At 38.8% G+C, this 24,772-nt stretch overlaps 1 protein-coding gene and 1 pseudogene across 1 annotated transcript in view; one reads left to right on the top strand and one right to left on the bottom strand.

Moving 5' to 3' along the window:
* The window catches only part of ENTPD7 (ectonucleoside triphosphate diphosphohydrolase 7), a 51,863-nt gene that overhangs the window by 8,733 nt on the left and 18,358 nt on the right, over positions 1 to 24,772 (bottom strand). The window contains exons 4-12 of the mRNA XM_086680619.1: positions 22,474 to 22,679; positions 22,072 to 22,222; positions 17,263 to 17,366; positions 14,343 to 14,399; positions 10,109 to 10,242; positions 6,717 to 6,883; positions 3,914 to 4,238; positions 2,001 to 2,086; positions 1,017 to 1,178 (exon numbers count right to left, since the gene is read on the bottom strand). Of these exons, the coding sequence (XP_086536745.1) occupies positions 1,017 to 1,178; positions 2,001 to 2,086; positions 3,914 to 4,238; positions 6,717 to 6,883; positions 10,109 to 10,242; positions 14,343 to 14,399; positions 17,263 to 17,366; positions 22,072 to 22,222; positions 22,474 to 22,679 (1,392 nt within the window). The remainder of the gene's footprint in view (positions 1 to 1,016; positions 1,179 to 2,000; positions 2,087 to 3,913; positions 4,239 to 6,716; positions 6,884 to 10,108; positions 10,243 to 14,342; positions 14,400 to 17,262; positions 17,367 to 22,071; positions 22,223 to 22,473; positions 22,680 to 24,772) is intronic.
* On the top strand, positions 4,613 to 5,730 carry LOC112854696 (receptor-binding cancer antigen expressed on SiSo cells pseudogene; annotated as a pseudogene).

The raw sequence follows: 24,772 nt of genomic DNA, 5'->3' as shown, positions 1-24,772 counted from the left end.
TATTGAAATCCTTAAAAAAATTGGCTGTGCTTCCTGTGCTTTCTTTAGGATATATCTAAAGAAAGTGGTTGCCTGATCAACTGTTTTATAATCTGGAAAAAAAAGAGGAGACATGTAAACCAAAGTGCAGGAGCCTGCCTGCTTAGAACAGAAGCTGCAGTTTGGAGGTCCAGATACTGGATCCGTTTTTGTTTGGTTCGACCTGCAGTGTTTTCTCTAAATGTGAATCTCCAAACTGAAACGCTGCTTATAAAATATGGATTTCTGGCTTGTCCTGACAAATGACAACTGGCAGATGCTGGGACAGCACTTCCGCATGATAGGAGTCAGCCCTTCATCTAGAGCACGTACTCTCCAGCTCCCCACTTCTCTCACATCTATCAGCTACCTGGTTTCTGACAATATTGGGTTTAAAGAAACAGGCAGCAAAGATTAAAAATTCATTTTAGTTTATCCGAAATAATACAGGGGAGAGAGTACCCAAACATTATCCCAAATATCTTATATACATAGAGCAAGACATCAGGCTATCATAGCTTAGTGACAATACCCCCCTAAAAGCATCTTGTGTGCTTTGTTCTAAATTCTGGCCCACCAAAAGCCTTCCAAGTCAATGACATGATGTCTAGAGTGACTCTACCCATTAGGAAAGACTGCTCTATACAGCCAGCATTCCCTAGCTCTCTAGTCAGATGTTTTCTACAATAACCTAAGAATGAATTTTGGTTTATCAGTAAGAATCTTAGAACTGGTTAGTAAGAGCTCAATCCTAAAGAATGATTTATTATGCATAAACAAAACTGCATTCCTGAAATTGCGAAGCTAAAGAACAGACTCCGGATTAAATTCTCAACCTTCTTTCTGTTTCAACATAACTGGTTAGTAATAATAGTTCACGGGATAGTAATAAAGGGAGTTAATTTGGATGCATTTTTGAGGGAGAGTGGTCACTTAAGAAACCTATTCTGAGACACCAATATCCTCTAAGTTCAAGATGCCAGTTCAGTCCACTTTACCTGAGGGGTAAGAATCGTGTTTTATACAGAATGGCTCCCAGTGTCCACTGAACTTCTCGGTCATATACCAGCTGGGCTGTCTGCAGGTGTGGGTAGTCATAGGGAAAGTGGAATCCTTCATGAAGAACTTGGTACATCCAAGCCGATTTAAAACACTGATATCTGTGTGACAAAACAATAAATATTTTTTTTTAAGAAGAAGAAGAAGAAGAAAAAAGAATACTTTCCACATACTCCCATTGGATGTCAAAAAGGATCTCTCTCCCCAGTTCACCTTCCTCGCCTCTAGGTGGAGCCAAATCTGAGCCTACTTTATCTTCATGTTTACCACAAAAGTGCAGGAACACCTGTATGCCATAATGATATTGCTGTGTTTTTCTCTTTCTTTTTATAACAGTCCTTATTTTTAAGGAGCCTGCTGTAATTACATGATGTCTGGGATTTGTTTCAAAAGAACCCAATTGTGTAAGAGGGTGGGAAAAGAGATGAAATAAGATTTGCCAGAAGTTGGTAGCTGTTAGCAGAGAAGCAGGGTGATAGGTATACAGAAATTCATTATACCATTCTATTTTTGTTTATGGTTAAAATGTATTAACTAAAATGTTTACAAAATGGGAGGACTGATGAACCAAACTGGCAAAATATTGGTATTTGTTGAAGCTGGGTGAGGATTTATGTTACTGTTCTTTCCACTTTTCTGCATGTTCAATATTTTAATTAAAAGCTTTAAAAAAAAACACCACTTTTGATTTCAAACCATTTGGAATGAGCCTTTTGGTAACCCTGGTTTTCCCTGGCTTCACTAAAATAGGCTCACTATTTTGGCCCTTATCACTCAGAAAATCAAAATCTAAAAATCAAATTCTTGATTCTCCTTCAACAGAAAATTCCATCTGTATTCTCGCTTGTTCTCTCTCTCTCTCTCATTATAATCTGCCATCTGCGTTTTCAGGCCAATCTTAGGGAAAAAAGGAAGCTACTCACTTGAGTCGATGCTCATCTGCATGTGATGAAAAGAGACCATTCTTGAATCTCTGAGTTAGGACTGACCAAGCCATGCCACAGTAATCCTGGAACAACCAAAGAGAAACAGAGGAACATGAAATTAAAGCACAACTAATTTCCCTACAGTCTCAGCTGTTCCATGTCTAAAGTTACTTGTGGGTGACTAGTTGACAAAGGAAAACAGAAATGCCACATTCATTCCCTGGACACTGTGCAAAGCAAGTGCCAGAACACAGGTTCCTGAGGGTCTCCTTTTTATTCCCATCACCTCAAGTCCAGTACAAAGCCAGCCCAACACGGCTCCTGAGCCTCTTTGGCTTCAGAAAGGGGTAAGGTTAGGACCAGAAATAGCAACATCAAAGCCAAAGGGAGCCTCATTCTACACTATGTAAGATGAGGAAGTAAAGCAGATGGAACAGAATGGTCAAATTCTACCACTGGCCTGTTCCCCTGCTATAGTTCTCCCCAAAGAACCATTCCTTTCCTCTGAATGTCTACTTTGTGCCAGGTGCTTTTCTAGGTGCCAGGGAGATCTAGCAGTGAACAAAACAGACAAAACTTTCTGTCCTCATGAAGCTCACATTCAAGTGATAAAAAACAGACAATAACCATATACATGCATGCATACATAAGACATGTATACACGTACACATTTACATATAGAGTGTGTTACATGACATAAATGCTCATGGAAAAATAAAGCAGGAAAGGGAAATAGGTGAAATTGGGGAGGGCTGCAGTTTTGGATATGGTTGCTAGGGAAGGTATCACTGGGAAAATAACAGTTGAGTCAAAGTAAAAAAAAAAGTAAGGGAACAAAATTATCTCTTTCACCTGGGAAAAAGAACATATGAAGCCACTGGCAATTTGAGTAAGCAGTAACTTGAGCCCTTTGGTGTTCAAGGGAACAGAATTTGAAGAAGTTTTAAAATGAGAGAAAGACGTAGGCCACGAACAGTTAGGCAGCCCTAGATGCTAGAAAGGAAAAGGAATATAAGTGTATTCCTGGAGGCTGGAGAGGAAAGAACAAATACAAACCAGGTTTTCCTCAATATTTCTTAGGGACTGCCTTCAGGGAACAGAATAATACACATAGTACAGACATTATTAAATTGGAAGTCTTCTATCCAGAGAACCCTAGAGAACTGTAACAAAGCAGAAAGAAAAGAATAAAATACAAGGTCAAATTCTTCCCATAAGTTTCTCTTCTACAGGATCAGAAAGACAGGCAAACCTTCAGAGATGAATCTAAATTAAAGGAGCTATAGAAAGCTAGAGAAACTTTTACCTGTTCAGGTAACTAATGATTTAAGCCTATAAGCTGCTAATGTCCTATATATGCTCTAAATGAAATTTTATTTCTTCTGCATTTTAGTTTTAAATAGTACCCCTGACATTGCTTTTCCCAATATCTTTTTAATATTCCAAGTGACTCTATATACCACTCTGGCCTCCTGACAAACCAAGAAAATCAAAGTGGACTTGCCCACCTGTGTGACCTCATTTCCAAAAGCACATTACAACTGAGAATACCAAGTGAGGGGAAAGATATCTGGGGATGACACTTTTGACCACAAACATTAAACAAGATTACTGGAAAGCTAGAGGAAAAACCATTAGCCACCACAAAGATTTTGGCGCTGGGTGATAATTTGGGTGATCAGGACATACATGGAAACCTAAGTTTAATGAACTAGAAGATAGTACAGCACAGTGTGCTCCTTAACTTGAGTCCACTTTCTCATCTGTAAAATGAAGGTTCACAGAGCTCCTCCTATGAAGAAATCAGTGAAATCAGGTATACAAAGCCCTTTGCACAGCATCTGGCACAAAGTTAGGCATAGAGAAACGGCTGCTGCTGGTATGAATCATCTTTACTATAAATAATTTACCTGAGCAGCCTTGGCAAACGTTGGCCCATGGTAACGGCCACCGATGCGTAACACATCCTCTGTACAGTAAAAAAACTCAGAGAAACCGTAGAACTCGCTGTTATTGAAGTCAATTGGTGACTGGTAGATTCCATTCAGCGAGGCCTGGCTGGTGTTGGGGCGAGCCAGCAGGGGGCTCAGCATTGCCCCGCAAGAAGACCAGTCTCCTCTTCCTCGGATATGCAGCACCTGGCTGTTCCTCTCCACCACATCTGTGAGTCCCACGGGCAGGCAGGGATCCAGAAATGGATTGTCGGGACTCAGACCTGTCTTCTGGCCCAGCAACCTGCCACAATGACAATAACAAACAAAACACATCACTAATGTATTCAACCTCTTTAAAAAATGCCTATAAGAAACTTGGTCTGGGGCGCCTGGGTGGCGCAGTCGGTTAAGCGTCCGACTTCAGCCAGGTCACGATCTCGCGGTCCGTGAGTTCGAGCCCCGCGTCAGGCTCTGGGCTGATGGCTCGGAGCCTGGAGCCTGTTTCCGATTCTGTGTCTCCCTCTCTCTCTGCCCCTCCCCCGTTCATGCTCTGTCTCTCTCTGTCCCAAAAATAAATAAAAAAAAAACGATGAAAAAAAAATTAAAAAAAAAAAACTTGGTCAAAGAATGTGCTTCACAGATATCTTGTTTTATATGGCATCCCTAGAAACAAGCATGGAGTATCAACCATGCAGTCACAACACATGAACATTTAACTTAAGCAAATTCAATTTAGCAGAAACAAAGGAAAGAAGGAAGGAAGGAAGGGTGGGTGGGTGGATGGATGGAAGGAAGGAAGGAAGGAAGGAAGGAAGGAAGGAAGGAAGGGAGGAAGGAGGAAGATAAGGAGAGAAATATGGCAGTGATCAAATTTTGTTCAACCTTTTAATCAACATGTATATTTCCCAATGTATAGTGAAACTAGAGATATTAATCTGCTGGTCTCAATCTAGTCTTCATTACACTGCTTCTTAGAAGTGCCAAGATCTCACCACACTGAGTGTGGTTCTAACGTTTAGCAAAACACCTGGGAGAAGGTAAAGAGAGAAGGTTGGAGGAGTTTCCTGAGGAGAAGGATGTGTCAGTGGTCAGTGACAATGGCTGGCCATAGGAAGGACCTGCCTGGCCCCACGTGGGGAGGGACAGGTTGGGGCAAGTTCTAATCCCCATCTTGGCCATTACATGGTTCTGGCTGTTTCAAGTCTGCATTTGCCCAGCAACAATATTCCCGTTCCTGAAGAGATTAAATCTGGCCGAGGACAGAAATTAGTGGAGACCAAATAACTTTGTCAACTGCAGTTAATTATTCATCAGTTCCTAAACAGACAGACGTTGAAGGGTGGACTTCCTGGGATGAAGAAGCCTCCATGATGTAAAGACTGAAGGAGGGATTGGGAACGTGGCAACACAACAAAATGTTCTGGAACAATTGGAACCTATTTTAAGGATGTGACACCATTAAAAAAACTCAGAAAGTCATATTAAGAAGAAAGAACCATTACATTTTGACATCCCAGGAAGCATGGGTTTCTCTAGTAGAGTAGCAACTACACAAGATGAATGATCAGTCTTCTCAATTAGGAAGTTGGCAAGAAATACCAATGCACATATTGATGCATGGTGGCAGCCATGATACAGCCCGGCAAGTTCTGAGGCAGGAAACAGCAGACAAAGAGAAAAGGGCAGCAGAACAACAAAGGAAGGAAATGGAAAAGGAAACACAGCAGCTAGCAAAGATGGAACACAACAAAACTGGTGTAAAACTTTCATAATTGTTCTTTGGACTGCCAGCAGGAGCGATCTGAGCTCCACAGCCCAAGCAACATCTGTACAGACTGAAGAGTATTTTCAGAATGCAAACACTGCTTGGTTTTAAGGCATTCGTCCATCATCCGGTAGAACAGGAGTCTCCTAAAACACCTTGACCTCTTGGTAATTGAGACTTACAAAAACAAAAAAGAATCAGGAGACAGTATTTTCTTTATTATGGTCCCAAATAAGACAACTGCTGTGGACCAATTATTACAAATCGCCATATTCATAATTGTAATTAATACAATAGCGGTATTTCTTCAAGTTAGTATTTCTAGCAAAACAAATAGGGTAAGTAATTTTATGGTGAAAAAAACCTCTGCTGTCTTATACTTTCTTCAACGTACGTAGTGATACAATAATTTTAAATACTAAAGAAAAAAAAAACCCACAACTATTTGTACATTATGGTCTAAATACTTCATGTGGTAGCCAAATGAAGAATCAGTGATCTGTCCACGCTGCAGGAAAAACTGGCTATTCTGGACTTAATGAGAGAACAATGTGAAGATTATTTCTAACTTCACATGCTTTTTATCTTTTATGCGCACTATGGAACCTCACTCCCACGTAAGATGCAACTCCACTGTAAGTGAACAAATATGTCTTCTACCAAGAGGGAACTGCTAAGAACTACATTATACTGCACATTGTAAATTAATAACTTAGCCTCACTTATCCTGTGATACCATTCCTGAAAAAGGACACAGCAAGAGATCACCATAGTAAGCTGCTATACTTTTCTGAGTCCTAAGAGCAAAGACCAGAATGCACCCTAACCTAGACCAAGTGGGAATACCAATGGAGGGTCTCTATTAGTAGTGACACTACCCCATTGACGAGGGTGGTCAGGAAGGAGGAGGAAGCAAGGACATACCTATCTTAGTAGAATATGAGTATTTCTTCCTAATATCTGCACCCTGACAACATTCTATTTCAGAGGCACAGATCCCCATGTCCAAAGTACCTATTTTTGGTAAGGGTTTCATTCAGCACAAGATCTTCATAGCGCTGCCGGGCAAAGTTGCCTCCAAAACCCAGGAAGGTTGTGACATAAACCCTGTACACATGTTCAGTGTGTTGCACATCACAGCCCAGGTTGAATTCAGCCAGCAGGATCTTTGCTTCTTCTTCCTATAATACAATGTAAAGAGAAAAAAGGGAATTTTCATTTTGGTTGATTTACAGAGAGCTCTGACGTTACCAATATACCAGTCTTCGTGTGCTGTAACTACCCTTTAAAATATCTTATAGCATTCTTTCATTCTCATAACATTATTTTCAACAAAGACACAAAATGACAAGCCTGAACAAAAAAGTACAGAGACTAAATACCAAATTAGAGACAACAACAGGATCTGTAGTTCTATACAAGGCAGAATCATTACAGACAATGTCATTTTCTTGCATGTACTTTTCAGATTTTCCAGTTTGCCAAAATGAGAATGTACTACTTTTATCATCAGGAAAGAAAAAATCTTTTGATAAAAATAAATGTCAGGAATTTGGAAGATCATCCTGAGACCTATTCTATGGGTTTTTACAATTCTATTCAAGAAGCTTTAATGTATCCTATGACAGGGACTAGGACTGGGAAAGTTCCATTTTACAGTACCTCTAATGAAAAGATGGTCTATTTTTTTTTTTTTTTTTTGACTTCAGTCCATGGTTTGAGTTAATCATACTCCTCAGTTCACAGCTCATTACCATGGCAAAGCCCCATTTCTGTTTTGTCTATTTACTTCCTTTTATCCTCATACTCACCCCCATTCCTACCCCCACATTCTAATGTGCTTAATGTAACATATATTTGTACATACTGTTGTAAAATTAAATTATTGTTTTGAATGTATTTATTTTTAATTAATGAAAATGCTATCATGCCCAGCAATTTCACTAAGTATATATATAAGAGGACTGAAAAGTATGACTAATCAAAAATGTGTATGTGAATGTTCACAGCAGCATTATCCATAATAGTCAAAAACTGGAAATAAAAATCCAAAAGTCCATCATCTGATGAATGCATAAACAAAATATGGCATGGTCATATGGTTATTCAACCATGAAGAGAAATGAAGTTCTGATGATGAACCCTGAAAATATTTTGCTAAGTGAAAGGAGCCAGACACAAAACGTCACATATTGTATGATTCCATTTATGTGAAGTACTCAGAAGAGGCAAATCCACAGGAGACATAAAGCAGATTAGTGGTTGCTGGAGCTAGAGGGAGGAGAATGGCAAGTGACTGCTAATGAATGTGGGGTTTCTTTTCAGGGTAATGAAAATGTTCTAGAATTCGATAGTGGTGGTTGCATTACTTTTTGAATGTGCACAACTTTGTGAATTGTACCAAAAAAAACACTTTAGGCACTTAGGATTACTTATATTTTTTAAAGCACTATTGTACTTTGTCTCATTGTTCCTTTCGTTATTTACCAAGCCCTAAAATCCATCTGTAAGACCGTTATATTACCAGGCTACATCTAACTTGTTGCTTGCAAGTATACTTTCTATACTAGTGTTGCTTTCTAAATCTGCACAAACAAAAAAGTCCTTTATTTAAGACTTTAAGGATAAGTGCCACTTACCAGAACAATGCCTTCATTTTACCTGTTGACTACATACTAACAAATAAAGACTAAAATGTCTTACAACCTCGTTCCCCAAATTTCCAACCCTTGCACAGACCCCTTCTGATTGTTAAACCCACATTCCCAACAATCTTGCTGGATATTTAGGCATATATGCTCCTCAGAGATCTCAAATTCATCATACGTAAAACTGAATTCATTGGTTACAAGGACTTGGGCTAGAGACCAGAAAATTGTTCTCACCCAAACTTCCAGACCATACTCATTTGCTTAGCATCAACCCACCCTTTACCCTGGGGTCTCTCTCAGTGACTGAATTCCTTACCCTACCAGGTACCTAGGTGGGAACCTCAGCATCACTCAGTATCCCTCTCTGCCCTACCCACACCATTACATTACAGTGTTTTGTTTTGTTTTTTTCCAAAATACCCCTGAGATCTGTGCCCTCCATTCCATTTCCACTTACATTGCCTAGTTCAGCCCTTATTACCTCTTACCCAAGGTTCCCTGACCTACATTTCTTTCTCATACAGACAACAAAATTATTTTCCTAAAAAAACAGATTGGATCTATTATCAGTCACATAATGGAGCTGAAAAGGACCTTCAGAATTTAATTATTTCATAGATGATGAAACTGAGGCCCATATGACTGCCCTACTCAAAAACCTTTGCTGATTCTCCTCCATCTATAGAAATAAAAGTAAAATTCCCTAGCATAGCACCCAAGACTCCTTACAATTTAACTTCATCTTATCTTCCTAGACTTACTATACTGGAAAATTCTATACTACAACAGGCTATTCAACGTTTCTTGGACATTCTGAGCTCTTTGCTGCTTTCTTTGTGCCCTTGTGCATACTATTTCCTCCATAAAGGTGGCCTTCCTCAACCTTCAAATGCAAAAGCCTACTTATCATCCAGGGCCCAGGTAAATACCTTACTTTCCAGGAAGCCAGCATGACTCCCATTCATGTAGTAGACGAGTAGAGTGGGGACATTACTGATATCTGGTAGAGGCCAGGGATGCTGCTAAACATCATATTATGCACAGGACAGCTCTCGACAACAAAGATTTATCCAGCTCAAACTGTCAATAGTGCCAATGATGAGAAACCCTGGTTTAGATCAAATTTTAGTGCTTCCATAGTCTGCCTGTTATCACAGGCTGTCTTCACTGATAGATTACAATAAGTTTTTGGGGGCAGTACGATATGTCTCATTCCTTGCACACAACAGGTGTTTAAAAACTGTCTGCAGCTCTTTTTCCTCTCTATGATAAAACTCTTTCCTCAGGATACATATATTCTTTACATTCTAGTCAGGTAAGGAATTTAGAAGCACAAGAATGGAATCACAAGTAAGGGAAAGGAAATAACATTTAATGAACAAGTATGTACCAAATACTGTACTCTGGGCTTTATATGAATTATCATGTTTAATCTTCTAGCAGTCCCAGGAGACAGGGAGTATAACTGCTAAAATACATTAAACATTTAGCACATGTTGGAAAGTTTGTCAAGTGCTTTACACACATGGTGTCATTTCATCTTCCCAACTTCATGAAGTGGATACTATTATTATTCTCTTTTCATACAGGAGGAGATTAAAGCTCAGAGAGGTAACCTAACCAAGATAATGTAAGCTAGTGAGTATCTGAACAAATATTTGGATCCATGCAAATTGGTCTAAGTCAAAAAACAGTGACCTTCTTTCCCAAATACTGGCATTTGTAGCAACCCAATATCCCTAAAAGGTAAAATACCTGTTTCGGAGAAAGGACAGAGGCTGAGGTAGGAACTTCATAAGCAATTTGGAGAGAGGCTCCTCCCATATCTAGTATCCCTACTGTCCTTCTGCGCCCTGTTGCCAATTCCTGGGGACCCTCAGCATCTGATTCTGAAATAAATAAGGGAAAAGAAAAGGCCTAGTAATTAAAAAACAAATCAAAAATGAAAAAAAATCAAAATAGAAATCCCTTAAAAAATGAAGAGCAAACTGAAATAAATTAATCTCACTGTATCAACTATGTATTACAGAGAATTCTTTCAAGTAACATTTTTACTATATCCCTTATAGGATGTATCTTACTGACAACAGAAGCAAATAAATATCTTAAACTGCATTGCAGTAGTCTTATTGATAATAATTTTTTAAGCCATTAAACATGTTATGAAATAAAGCAAATAAATGTTTATATTAATATGTTTAGGAACAAATACTCAGCATAAAAGAAAAAAACATACAGGTATAAACTCAACAATATTAAGCAACAACCTTATAATCTTTTTTTAATTAATTTATTTTTATTTATATTCAAGTTAGTTAGCATATAGTGCAATAATGATTTTAGGAGATTATAGATTCATCCCCTATGTAAAACACCCAGTGCTCATTCCAACAAGTGTCTTCCCTAATGCCCCTTGCCCATTTAGCCCATCCCCTCATCCACAGCCCCTCCAGCAACCCTCAGTTTGTTCTCTGTATTTAAGAGTCTGTTTTGTCCCCCTCCCTGTTTTTATATTATTTTTGCTTCCCTTCCCTTATGTTCATCTGTTTTATATCTTAAATTCCACATGAGTGAAGTCATATATGTCTTTCTCTGACTAGTTTCGCTTAGCATAATGCCCTCTAGTTCTATCCACGTTGTTGCAAATGGCAAGATTTCATTTTTTTGATTGCTGAGTAATACTCCGTTTTGTGTGTGTGTGTGTGTGTGTGTGTGTGTGTGTGTGTGTGTGTGTGTATCACATCTTTATTCATCTGTTGATGGACATTTGGGCTCTTTCCATACTTTGGCTACTGTCGATAGCACTGCTATAAACATTGGGGTGCATGTGCCCCTCCGAAACAGCACACTTGTATCCCCTGGATATATAACTAGTAGTGTGATTGCTGGGTCATAGTGTAGTCCTATTTTTAACTTTTTGAGAAGCTTCCATATTGTTTTCCGGAGTGGCTGCACCAGTTTGCATTCCCACCAGCAGTGCAAAAGAGTTCCCCTTTCTCCGCAGTCTTGCCTGAGTTGTTAAGGTTAGCCATTCTGACTGGTGTGAGGTGGCATCTCATTGTGGTTTTGATTTGTATTTCCCTGATGATGACTGATGTTGAGCATTTTTTCATGTGTCAGTTGGCCATCTGGATGTCTTCTTTGGAGAAGTGTCTATTCATGTCTTTTGCCCATTTCTTCACTGGATTATTTGTTTTTTGGGTGTTGAGTTTGCTAAGTTCTTTATAGATTTTGGATACTAACCCTTTATCTGATATGTCGTTTGCAAATATCTTTTCCCATTCTGTCGGTTGCCTTTTAGTTTTGCTGATTGTTTCCTTTGCTGTGCAGAAGCTTTTTAGTTTGATGAGGTCCCAATAGTTCATTTTTGCTTTTGTGTTGCTTGCCGCTGGAGACATGCTGAGTAAGAAGTTGCTGGAGCCGAGGTCAGAGAGGTTTTTGCCTGCTTTCTCCTCTAGGATTTTGATGGCTTCCTGTCTTACGTTTAGGTCTTTCATCCATTTTGAGTTTATTTTTTGTGTATGGTGTAAGAAAGTGGTCCAGGATCATTCTTCTGCATGTTACTGTCCAGTTTTCCCAGCACCATTTGCTCAAGAGACTGTATTCCATTGGATATTCTTTGCTGCTTTGTCAAAGATTAATTGGCCGTATGTTTGTGGATCCATTTCTGGGTTCTCTATTCTGTTCCATTCATCTGAGGGTCTGTTTTTGTGCCAGTAACATACTGTCTTGATGATTACAGCTTTATAATACGTCTTGAAGTCCAGGAGTGTGACGCCTCCAGCTTTGGTTTTATCAGGATTGCTTTGGCTATTCGGGGTCTTTTCTGGTTCCATACAAATTTTAGGATGGTTTGTTCTAGCTCTGTGAAGAATGCTGGTGTTATTTTGACAGGGATAGCATTGAATATTTAGATTGCTTTGGGTAGTATGGACATTTTAACAATATTTGTTCTTCCAATCCAGGAGCATGGAATATTTTTCGATTTTTTTGTGTGCCTTCTTCAATTTCTTTCATAAGTTTTCTACAGTTTTCAGTGTATGGATTTTTCACCTCTTTGTATAACCTTATAATCTTAAATATGAATCGGAACTATCATGATTTCTTTTTCTCTTTCTAAAAATACATATTTTCTAGCTCTGTACTGAAAGGGCCTAGAAGTAAGGATAATCTAGGAGCAATAAGCACTCCTGGCTGGCATCCATGGTCTCTAAATATCATTTTCCAATAAAAGAAACCAGGGCTCCTTAAAAAATGTCCGATGCTAGGTCTAAGGTAGAAAAAATACAAGACAAGCATGGAATATACCTTAGTGTGCCAAAAAGCAAGGGAAATATAAAAGACTATTGGGATGTTAAAAGGTACAGAAGCCAACCTATAGGTGCTCCAACTGGCCAATGATGGTGTAATTTGAGCACTGAAAAGAATGATGATGCAATGGACTACGATGCATCAAACACATTAAAATCTACAAACTCATAATGATACTGAAAAAAAACTTCACTAGTTACCTTTGGAAGTTGCTAGGACATCAACTCATTAATCAAAAACTTGATAAATGAAAGAATGAAAGATCTATCCTGTCTTTCCATTTAGAACTGTATTCCAGGATAATCAAATAGTTAATGAAGAAAATTTTGTTATATAAAAACCCCAACTGTTAAATGCAGAAGAAATGAAGGAATTAGAAAAATAACTATTTTGCAACCTCTAATGAAAAAACGAATCTAAACAACAATCACAATTGGCTACTATAAACATTAAGTGAAAAGTGGCTGGAGAATTTTCATAATAGATTAGATCAGGCTGACAATACCTGAACCCTGAAACCTGATCAGTCTTAACGTGACTGAAGTGGGACAAGCAGACCTTATAAAACTTCTGATGTGATGTAGTAGGAAACACTTAGTGCCAATCTTTATTTATTATTTATTCTTGCCAAAGGAATTGAATCGGTGTCTAATCAAGCTTCTGTATCTAATCTCCAATTTATAAGACATAAGGAGGGATGAGAAGCATGTTTAAGACCCCACAAAAATTCAGTCAATCAAATTAAGAATGTGGTAATTTCGGGGCGCCTGGGTGGCGCAGTCGGTTAAGCGTCCGACTTCAACCAGGTCACGATCTCGCGGTCCGTGAGTTTGAGCCCCGCGTCAGGCTCTGGGCTGATGGCTCAGAGCCTGGAGCCTGTTTCCGATTCTGTGTCTCCCTCTCTCTCTGCCCCTCCCCCGTTCATGCTCTGTCTCTCTCTGTCCCAAAAATAAATAAACATTGAAAAAAAAATTTTTTTAAAAAAAAAGAATGTGGTAATTTCATTCTATCAAGTGAGCCAGTTTTGTTTTTGTGTTTTTAATGAATGATTTGAGGAAAAGAGGTGGGAAGGGGAAAGCTGTTATAAAGAAACTTATCAATCAAATGTAATTATGATCCTTGTTCAGATTCTGATTTTAACAAGACAATTACAAACAAATATTCTTGATACAATAAAGGAAGTCTCTACCTGGGTATTAGATAGATGTTACACAATACTAGAAATTGTTAACTTTTTTAAATTTAAGAATGGCATTGTGGATATTTCAGTTGTTTTGAAGCTCCTCATTGGTGAGAGATAAACGCTGAAGTACAAGAAGATAAAATGATATGTCTGGGGTTTGCTTTTTAAAATCCAAAAGGAAAAAAACCTGTGTTGTATGGAGGGAGGGTGGAGCCAAAAAACTGACCAACCACTAATTAGTGTTGAGTCTGAGTAATGGGCTCATGGAAATTCATTTTATTATTATTTACTTCTGTAAATGTTTCTAACTTTCCATATTAAAAATTTAAAAAGAAATAAAAGAAGGGAAAGTAGGACTGGAAAATGAAGCATCTTTACTTTTAAAAAAAAAGAAAGAAAAATCACTCAAATGTGGCACTTATATTACACTGATAGGTTACAACATAAACCTTCGTTCAGTCCTTAGAACTGTCTTAAGATGACAACATTACTCACCATCCTCATGGTCGAATCTTCCCAAAACAAAGTTGATTCCAATCCATGCATAAACTCCTAGGTAAGAAACATAAAAGCCCATGCTTAATTCTCTATTGCTACGCCATGTATACACTTCTCCCAGGGCTGTTCTTTTCTTCCTTTTCTTAGGAAAAAAGTGATGATAGTATTTTATTCCATACTCTTAGTGTATGAATTCAAAATCTCTTATCTTGTGATGCTTTTCCCTTTTAAAATGATTTGCATTGTCTAAATTAATGTGTAAATTTGCGTTTTCTAAATTAATGTGCAAAAACAAATGTAAAAAATGTGCATCTTGGATTCTGGCTCTGGGCAAGAGGAGGTAAGCACACTCTATCCTGTCATCCCACCGAACACAGTGTAAACTGCATGGAATATATGGAGCAGATTTGTGAGAACTCTGGAAGGAAATAATAAGAGGCACACTGAGTCAGAGATCAGAAGTTAAAGTACCACCAAACCTGTAGTGAGTGTCCCATATTTTCCCCTCAGATATTGCCTGGCCTGGACTCAAAAGCAGCTTGAAACACAAAAGGACATCCAGGTGTGGAGGGAAAGAACTTCAAGACCTTGCTTTCTGGTCCAAGGAGCATTAAAAGAGACCCCAAAGGCTCCGAAAGAATGGAGGAAAATCCCTTGGGTTTTTTCCCCTTCATTTTGTTCTCTGCTACCCCAGGCAATCCTGCAACAGCAGAGGTAGAAGTTGGGCAGGTGCCTAAAACTGTGAAGGATATGAATCTTCTCTGACTAGAGGAGCTACAGCCTTAAGAACTGAAGAAAATCCCTATTGCTGATTTTTCTCCATGTCCTCCACCATTTAGCCCTGGATGCAGATGCAATCATGGGAAATGTATGGCAGAGTAGGCAAATTAAAGCCCTGGCTTTCTAACTGGAGGACCATGAAAGTGAGCCCCAGGGAACCAGAAAGTGTTGGGGAGATCACAGAGAGTAAGGAATAAAGTGATGTATGAACTCCTGGGCTCACAGCCAAGCAACACATGCATGGATCTCATAAACAATATACCAAAGGTTCTGAGAACCGTACTAGCTAGACACTCCATTTGTATGGACTATGCCCAGATTTTAGACTGACCACTGGGTGACACACAAATGGTACAAACCCAAATAGCAGTGACAAGGCTTTGAAAAATGAATCACTACAATCACAGAAGGCAGGTCAGAACTTGATGCATGAACCTAACCAGGTCAACTCCCTGCTAACACAAACAAAAGTCAGTATTTTCCTTACGATTGAAACAAGACCCAGTTTCATAGTATAACTTTCAAAATGTCCAGGATACAATATAAAATTACTTAGCTGAAAAGAACTAAGAAAATCTCAACTCCTAAGGGAAAAGATGCCAACCCCAAGATGACACAGATGTCAGAATTACCAGACAGAGATACTAAAGCAGCTATATAACTAAGAAATAAGACCAGTCTTACAATGAACGGAAAGATAGAAAGTCTCAGCAAAGGAAGAGAACATAAAGAATCAAATGAAAACTTTAGAACTGGAGAATGCAATACTGAAATTGAAAAGGTAAATCTTTTCCTTTATGTGAACTGCAACTAGAATGTACAGAAGAGGGGCGCCTGGGTGGCTCAGTTGATAATCAGCGTCTGACTTCAGCTCAGGTCATGATCTCACGGTTCGTGAGTTCAAGCCCCGTATCAGGCTCTGTGCTGACAGCTCAGAGCCTGGAGCCTGCTTCAGATTCTGTGTCTCCCTCTCTCTCTGCTCCTACCCCACTCACACTCTGTCTCTCTTATTCAAAAATAAATAAACATTTAAAAAAATTCAGAATGCACAGAAGATTTTCTCTTTTTCAAGAAATGGAAACATAATTTGTCATGTAGGCTACATTTGGGCCACATGAGAACATATATTCAATTCTACCTCAAAACTACAAACCCAGCAGTGCAAGCTTTTAGGGAAGTATCAGTACTTCATAATAAATACAATAAAACGGGGGGGGAGGGGTGCCTGCGTGATGCAGTTTGTTAAGCTTCTGACTCTTGGATTCAGTTCAGGTCATGGTCTCATGGTGGTGAGATGGATCCCTGAGTTGGGCTCTGCACTGAGCATGGAGCCTGCTTGGGATTCTCTCTCCCCCTCTCTCTCTGCTCCTCCCCTGCTTGCTCCCTCTCCTTCAAAATAAATAAATCAACATTTAAAAAATAAACGCAATAAAAGGAGAGCCCATAACAAAAGAAAAGTAAATAATGGTCATCCCCTATTAACGTTTCCCCTTACTTTAAAAATTTGCTTTACATTAGAATTTGGCAAACTCAGTACAACCCCCAGTATGGGGTGTTAGCAGAATTATTAACTGCTTGTTATATTTTAAAAGAAGATGAGGTTGAGGCTGTATTTAAGTTTAATGGTGCGGGTGATTGGGTGATTTATGATACAGGTGATTCAGGGTTTTTTAGGGAAGAGGCCATAGGAATTGCAGCGTTATATAGTTATGGAACTTGGCTAGTGGTTGTCACTGGTTGGTCCTTGCTTATTGGCGTGTTAGTGATTATAGAAGTTACTCGTGGAAATTAAGTAAGAGTAGACTAAAAGTACTTATGTTTTGAAAACTACAATTAGCTAACCAAATACTCACTTGGAATCATCACTAAATACTAATATGTTCTTATAAACACAGTACTTAGCACAAAGTTAAAAATAAATATAAATATATGACTTCCAGAAGCAGCAATCTATAACAGACACCAATGCAGAATATGCAAATGATAATTTAAAAAAAAACATATGACAGAATCAAGAAAATTACCCAAAGAAAAATAAAAATCAAATATATAAAGTAATCCTAACCCCAACCCTAGCAGAGAGACTATGCCATGATTGGCTAGGAGCTGAAGGAGTGCACCCCTCAAGGCCCAGTACCTTCCTGCTTCCCAGAGATCACTTCTGCCTGAGACTGTGAAAAGAGGAAGTCAAACTCCAGAGGTAAATCTCTCACCAGATCAGCCAAGATAGCCAGCTGCTTTCTGCAAGAAAGAACAAAAATATAAAAGTTAATCATTAAACACTCTTCTCACAATTAGCTTCAACTTGCACTTCTACCTCATTGCTCACATAGTCCATCCACTAGTTGAGCCATGCTTCTTTTTGGCACTTCACTTGATTTTAAAGGTTTAAACTGCCTCCAAAGTATATCCTTCCACTTAAAAGGCAATATGATACCAGTAATACTTTTTCTTTGTGTAATTTTATAATTCAAATAGTATTAAAAGATGAGACCACAGTTCTGTGCCTCTCACAACGCTGAGTATATATAAGTGGCAGGAAGCACAGTTTCATAATTGCATGATTCCTAACTACTATGAAGGGAAGCTGTCAGACTAAGGAACACAATCTTATCCTCAGATCTTACACAATACAGAAACAACACCTCATATTACCACACAACAAGCACTGTTAGATCCACAAATTAATATCCTTTACAAAACTGACAATGAACTTTTTAATCTCCTTTTATATATTTTAAGGGCTGGGGTTTTGTTTCTTTATAAAAATCTTATCATTTGAAAAACCCAAATCAGGATCAAAATCCAAAGGTTATAACAATTTGGGGACAAAGTCTGAATCTTAGTATCTAGGGTTATTTTCTCCTCTCAAGTTTTATGCTATCAGTATTATTAAAGAAAAGCAAAGAAACAAAGCTAGAAGTAATAATATGAATCTAGAGAAAGTGGTTAAAAACAAAAGCAACTATCCTGGATCTTTAAAATAACTCATTAGAAAAATATTCTATTGGCTCAGCATGACTTAGTGAAGAATGATAACACTTAAAAGTAAAGAATATATTTAAAGTAATAATTTTCTTTAAGCTCAGGTCATGGTATCATGGTTGTGAGATCGAGCCCTGCATCAGGCTCTGCACTGAGCATAGAGCCTGCTTGGGATTCTCTCTCCTGCTCTCTCTACCCCTCCCAGCTCGTGCACGCTCACTTTCTCTGTCTCTCTCTCTCTCAAAATAAATAAACATTTTGTAAAAAAAAAAAAAAAAAAGGAAAAACAAAGTAATAATTTTACAATATACTGTCAAATACAATTTCTAAAATAGCTCGTTGTTATACATATTAAATCCTTACAATAAGAATTTTACATGGGGAACAAGAGGGATTATTTTGCTCTCCCTATTGGATATGTTTCCAATTGGCTATTTGCTTAAAATAAACAAAAAGAGGGCTTGCTGATTTGGGGGACAATATGGAAAAACGGGCACCCACATACACTGGTGTTTGGAATGTAAATTACTGGTATGATCTTTTTTTGTTTTTTTAAGTAGGCTCCATGCCTAGCCTGCTTCGGATTCTGTGTCTCCCTCTCTCTCTGCCCCTAACCCACTTGAATTCTGTCTTTGTCTGTCTCAAAAATAAATAAACATTAAAAAAAAATTTTTTTTTAATTAAGTAGGCTCCATGCCTAATGTGGGGCTTGAACTTCTGATACTGAGATCGAGAGTCAATGCTCTACCAACTGAGCCAGCTAGGTGCCCCACTGGTATGATCTTTTTGAGAGCAATCCAGGACTTTGTATCCAAATTTTTAACGTGCTTAACTTTTGACCAGCTATTACGTTTTTAGAAATTTATTGCAAGGAAATCATCAGATAAGAATACAAAAAGGAAGCGAATACTGCAGCTTTATAAAAATGAAAAAGTGACAACCTGTTAAATAATCTATGTCATATCCATATACTGTAACGCTAGATAGATGTTAAAAGAAATGAGGTCGACTTATACTCTATATGTATTGACATGAAAAGATGTCCAACATATTTTGAGTTCTAATAGGTTATGAAACAGTACATACAATATGATCCCAACTTACATTAAACAATAAACAAAAAACTTTTTCACGTACTGCACAGAATAGAACTTTTGTTCCTAAAATTCAATTTGTTTCTTTATTCAAAAAAAAAACAAACAAAAACTTTCAGTGGCATCCAGGTGGCTCAGTCAGTTAAGCATCTGACTCTCGGTTTTGGCTCAGGTCATGATCTCACGTTTCGTGAGTTGGAGCCATGCATCAGGCTGTGCGCTCACGGTGCAGAGCCTGCTTGGAATTCTCTCTCTCTCTCTCTCTGCCCCTCCCCTACTCGCACTTCTCTCTCAAAATAAATAAATAAGCTTTAAAACAAAACAAAAAAAAACCCCACAAAAACAAAAAACTTTCAGTGGCAAAATGCTGATAACTGTTGAAGCTGGGGGCTGAGAAAATAAGGATTCATTATGCTGTTCTATTTTTATTATGTTTGAAATTTTCCAGAACAAAAGTTTTTTCCCCCTTAAATGTCACCTTGTACTACCTTTGTAATTTCTTTTTAAAGGCATTTTCATTACAAAACAGAGGTTAGTCTAACAAATTGTTAGTCTAGGCCTTTGACAAAGAAATAAAACCTAGTGATAACACATTTCAAAATATAGTCCAGGTGATTTAAACCCATTTTGAATATTGCTCACAAATGCTAATATATTAGTGGAGCATTAATTATACAAAACAGGTTCTTACAGTGATGGCTATATTTATGTCAACAACTACAGCTGCCTCAAGAGGTAGCAATGATTTCATAAGCCCAGGATAGATATAGGCATTATTTAGAAGAGGTGTTCAGAAAACGAATTAAAAGACAAGCTCTTCACAAATTCTTAAGATAAAAAAAAAAATACAAATATTCGGAGCCTCCATGCTGACAGTGAATATCTTAGACAAATGGAATGGAGTTACATAGTGGGTTTTGTCTGCATAGAAACTTCTTTGACAAACAATGTCAATGCTGAGTGACATCAGGAGATGAGGCAATCCTTTCTTTTGCTCCAGACCCACAAAAGGGGGCCAAACCATCACCCTCCTGGTCAGCTCTGCCTTTTTGACTCCCTCATCAACTTCTTCTGTGGCCTTCATCCCCCTTCCTTGGTGTTGACCTCAGACCACTCACAAGCCTGTGATGTGGCACCCACTGTGTCACCTATACTCTTCCCAGGGTTTCTAAATTCTGAACTATATGATTATTACTTATGTCAGAATCAAAAATTCTAACTTATGTGTGTAGTATGGTTAACAACTTTGTAGAAATTACAGAGAGATGTACAGAGAGAAGGGAATATGACAAAATGAAACACTTTCGATAGGGCAATAGGGATATAAGTTTGTTGTTTATTTTTCCTTTACTGCAGCTATAATATTTTGAAATTTGGTTTTAAAAATTCCAAAACACAAATATTGTTTTGTTTTGTTAAGAGAAAGCACGCATGAGAGAGGGAGAAGGACAGAGGGAAAGAGAGAGAGAAAATCCCAAACAGACCCCACGCTGAGCACAGAGCCTGATGCGGGGCCTAATCCCATGACCCCAGGATCATGACGTGAGCTGAAATCAAAAGTTGGACACTCAACTGACTGAACCATCTAGCCACCCCAAAAACAAAACCAAAAAAATTTTCTTAAGTTTATGTATTTAGAGAGAGAGTACAAGCAGCGGAGGAACAGAAAGAGAGGGAGAGAGAGAATCCCAAGCAGGATCCATGCTGTCAGCACAGAGCCCAACACGGGCTGAATTGCAAGAACCATGAGATCACGACCTGAGCCAAAATCAAGAGTCAGACGCTCAACTGACTGGACCACCCAGGCACCCCAAAACAAAAATGTTTTAAAGGCCAAGATATATGGGAAAATAAGGGGTTAAAATAGGTCTCTCATTTCAACAAATGGTTATATAAAATAATCTGCTTCTCAACAGCAGACAAGATAGGAAACCAGTAATTGTGTATCTAAAGAGAAGGAAAGAAGCCCATTGAAAGAACTGTGGACATATGTTACATTGTCCTGCACGTCTGGCATAAGCAGCACAAAGCCCTACCTGCATAGCCAAGGTTTTTGTTGCTGGCCAAGAATACAAAATAAAACTTTCTGGAAAAGGGAACTGTTATTCACCAAGAAAAAAATATCTAAGCTAACAAAAAATACCTGTTGCCTATGAGACTTTGAACATTCCAGAAGAATGAATTCTAAAGTGAAGGGAGCTCACTCCCACCCCATGACCATAAGTGTGAAGGGACCAGGGAAGTGTCAAAGGGGAGAAATTACAAACAAGAATGTGTCTGACCTAAGTACAGCCACTGCCTCTTCCTCCTCTTCTTCCAAAGAAGAAAGAGGGATTGGGTGGCAAGATACTGGGCTACATTGCCAAGGTCAAGTGGAAAAGACTTGACTGGATGAAGCTGAAAAAAACTGTTCTAAAACAATGGAGACTGAGCTTTGTAAAGCAGCACCATGACCAGGCAGTTAAGGAGAGAGCAGCATTCCTTCCTACCGACCCCCAGGTACCCAGTTGCTCAGGTCAACCTCCTACAACCCTTCTGTTAACTGTGCTCCTCTTCTAGTGATCTAAATTTATCACCATCACCACTGCCCCTCAGTAAAAACTAAGAATCATTACAGCCATCACAGATAGATATTGATCCCAAAGAAGCAAATGACATGAAGCCCTGAACAGACTGTGAAATAACTGCGTGCAGGGGTGGCTTTGCTCTATTTTGAGCCAGGAGTCTTCCGGTGCCACCTGTGAACTCTGCATGGTGCACCCACAGCCCACCTTCAGACCAGGGGACTGCAAAGAATAACATGTGGAATCAGCCTGGCAACTCTCATGCCACCCATTCTCCTGTGTTCTTCAGACCCCCTATCTCACCTCTCAGGGAGAAGCCTCATGCCTGCTGTGCACAGGATGTAAAGAGGGGTCTCCTTGTGCTTCTTCACAGGCACGTGAGCAGCAGCAAAGCTCAGCAGAGGACGAAGGTAATCACTGGCATGTTCTGGAGTGTCGGCCATTGCAGAGATTCCTTAAGTAAGACAAAATACTTTAAAAAGCAGATCACGTGGATTCAGAAGATTGATACTCCATAAAGTTCTGCATAAGGTCCTAAACACTTATTTATTTGAGAGGACGGGAACAGCAATGAATGAGATCTCTCCCATTATCCAGACTCGCAAGAAAAAAAGGGAATAGCTTTCTTTCTGCCTCTTCACTCTCTCCTCTTTCATGCCTGTAGCAGGTAAAGAGACTGACAACAAAATACATGCCAAATAGTACCTGGCTTGATTTTTTTAACCACTGGTTGGCTGTTGCGGTCTCTCATCTGCTTAATGTCCAGTAAATCATGAGGGTTGCCATTATGTCTTGGCCAGAAATAAACAAAAATCCGGGAGCCACTGCTGCCACAATCCACGACAAGTCCGTAATTTAGAGTTGGGTCTTCAGTGTTGGTTGCTTCAAGCTCCCCTACTCGAGCCAAATACCTGAGCCAGGCAAAAAGAGAAACTGGGATTAAAGAGTTTTCATGAAGTGTCCACCTGTGCCAGCCACATGGAACCACACATCCTGAGGAATGAAACAACACTGACCATAATTAGTGATGTACATAGATAATGCCTGGTTTTCTTCCCGAGAGCCATTGAAATGGCAGTGGGGGCAGTTCTGAAACTGGCTGGGATACCAAATGTTTTACCATCTTTAAAGAGCTTCTAGGTCTAAGCAAATAACTATTTTTTATGGTTATAAGCCACCGAGATATGGGGCAGTTTGTTATACACACTAGTTAACTAAAACAATCCTAATAATTTCTCTTCTATCTCTCTATCCTTTCTGTACATAAACATTAACACTACTTTGGAATGATTATCACTTAATATGTGTTTCTGGGTGGCCATATTTATGGGGCTTTTTGCTTTGTACTTTTTACTGTTAGAACTGCATTAATAAAAAATGTATTTCATAAACACAGTAGTTATTCTTTTCTATATCTCTTAAAGTATTTTACAGTCATAAAAAGAATGCTTATAAAATATGTATAAATAATAACAATAAAACAATGTACCCAACACCCAGTCTAAAAAAATAAAACATTACACTGTTAAAAAAAATAGCTTCTAGGCCCTAGGACATCAGAATTTTGTGTTGGAATTTTTTCAGATTCTCATTATAAGGTATTTATGTGGTGGACAGCAGGAAGATGAAACAAGTAAAGATGCTACCATCAAAACACCAAGGTTTGAGTCTCTCACCTCTGGCACTTTCTATGCTGTGTGACCTTCAACAAGTTACCTACCTTCTCTCAGACTGTTTTCACATCTATAAAATAAGGATACCAAGTCTCCGCCCTCATACAGACAATGTATGCTGAGTGGTTAGCACAGCGCTGTACCACTGCCACTGCTTTTACTGTTATGTGATAATAATTGGGAAAGCAAATAGGAGAAGACTCTCTGGAGAAAAGAGCTGAAAAGTCCAGAAGAAAAGAAGGCTAAGAGTCGGTAAAATGCTCCTGAGTCTTAGGCTTTAATAAACATTAAGGTTCACTTAGAACCTGAGAGTCTGAAAAGTACAAACATTGCTGAACTTCTCTTTGAAGAGAAGCTCAGTGAGAATGGCTTTTAACTTATTATTGGGAAAAGCTCTTTCTTGGTGCTGAGAATACATACTGCACGGTAAAGAGATTAAAACGTTGTCCTGTAAATTCTTTTAAATTTGATTAAGTATTACTATAGGTTGAGCTAATAGTTGAATAAATGCTTTGAAAGCAATGCTGTGTATTTTTTCAAGTATCACCACTAAACTCCCTTCCTTATATCTGCCCTACTCATCCAACACTGTATTTAGAGCTAATTCCTAGATCCCCTAGACCCTTACACAGAACCCCTCAGAACTAGGTTTTGTGGGGGCACCTGGGTGGCTCAGTTGGTTGAGCAACCGACTTCAGCTCAGGTCATGATCTCACGGTTTTTGAGTTCGAGCCCTGTGTCAGGTTCTGTGCTGACAGCTCAGAGCCTGGAGCCTGCTTCTGATTCTGTGTCTCCCTCTCTCTCTGCCCCTCCCCCGCTCATGCTGTCTCTCTCTGTCTCAGAAATAAACATTAAAAAAAATTTAAAAAAAAAAAAAAAAAAAAGAACTAGGTTTTGTGAAGCCTGAAACTAATGCCATTGGATAGTTGTTGTGTTTGTTGTTGTTGTTGTTGTTGTTGTTGTTTTAAGAAAGATTCAACATTACAAATACGAAAAGGGGCCTACACATGTAAGGGGCCCTGAAGTGTAGGTATCACTAGCTCTTCGGTAAATCTACCTCTGATCAGACAATTAGCCACATGTCCCACCCCTCACAATAATCTAGGCCATGTTTACTGGTGATTTGACACTGCTATGCAGACCACATAGTTCCCTGCTTTGGGGAGGGAAAAGCAAACCTTGATGAATGGATGAGCATATAGAATCAGTTCTGAAATAAAAAAGTAGAGTTAAGTACCTTTCCTACTCTGCAATACAAAATAAGGGAGGATCATATATTTGAGCTCCAGTATCATGCTGTAAATGATTACATAGGATAGGGTCAGGTAGAA

Source organism: Puma concolor, chromosome D2, assembly GCF_028749965.1.
Source record: "Puma concolor isolate L17-30 chromosome D2, mPumCon1.1.hap2, whole genome shotgun sequence".
Classification (NCBI taxonomy): domain Eukaryota; kingdom Metazoa; phylum Chordata; class Mammalia; order Carnivora; family Felidae; genus Puma; species Puma concolor.
This window is presented reverse-complemented; position numbering and strand designations above follow the sequence as displayed.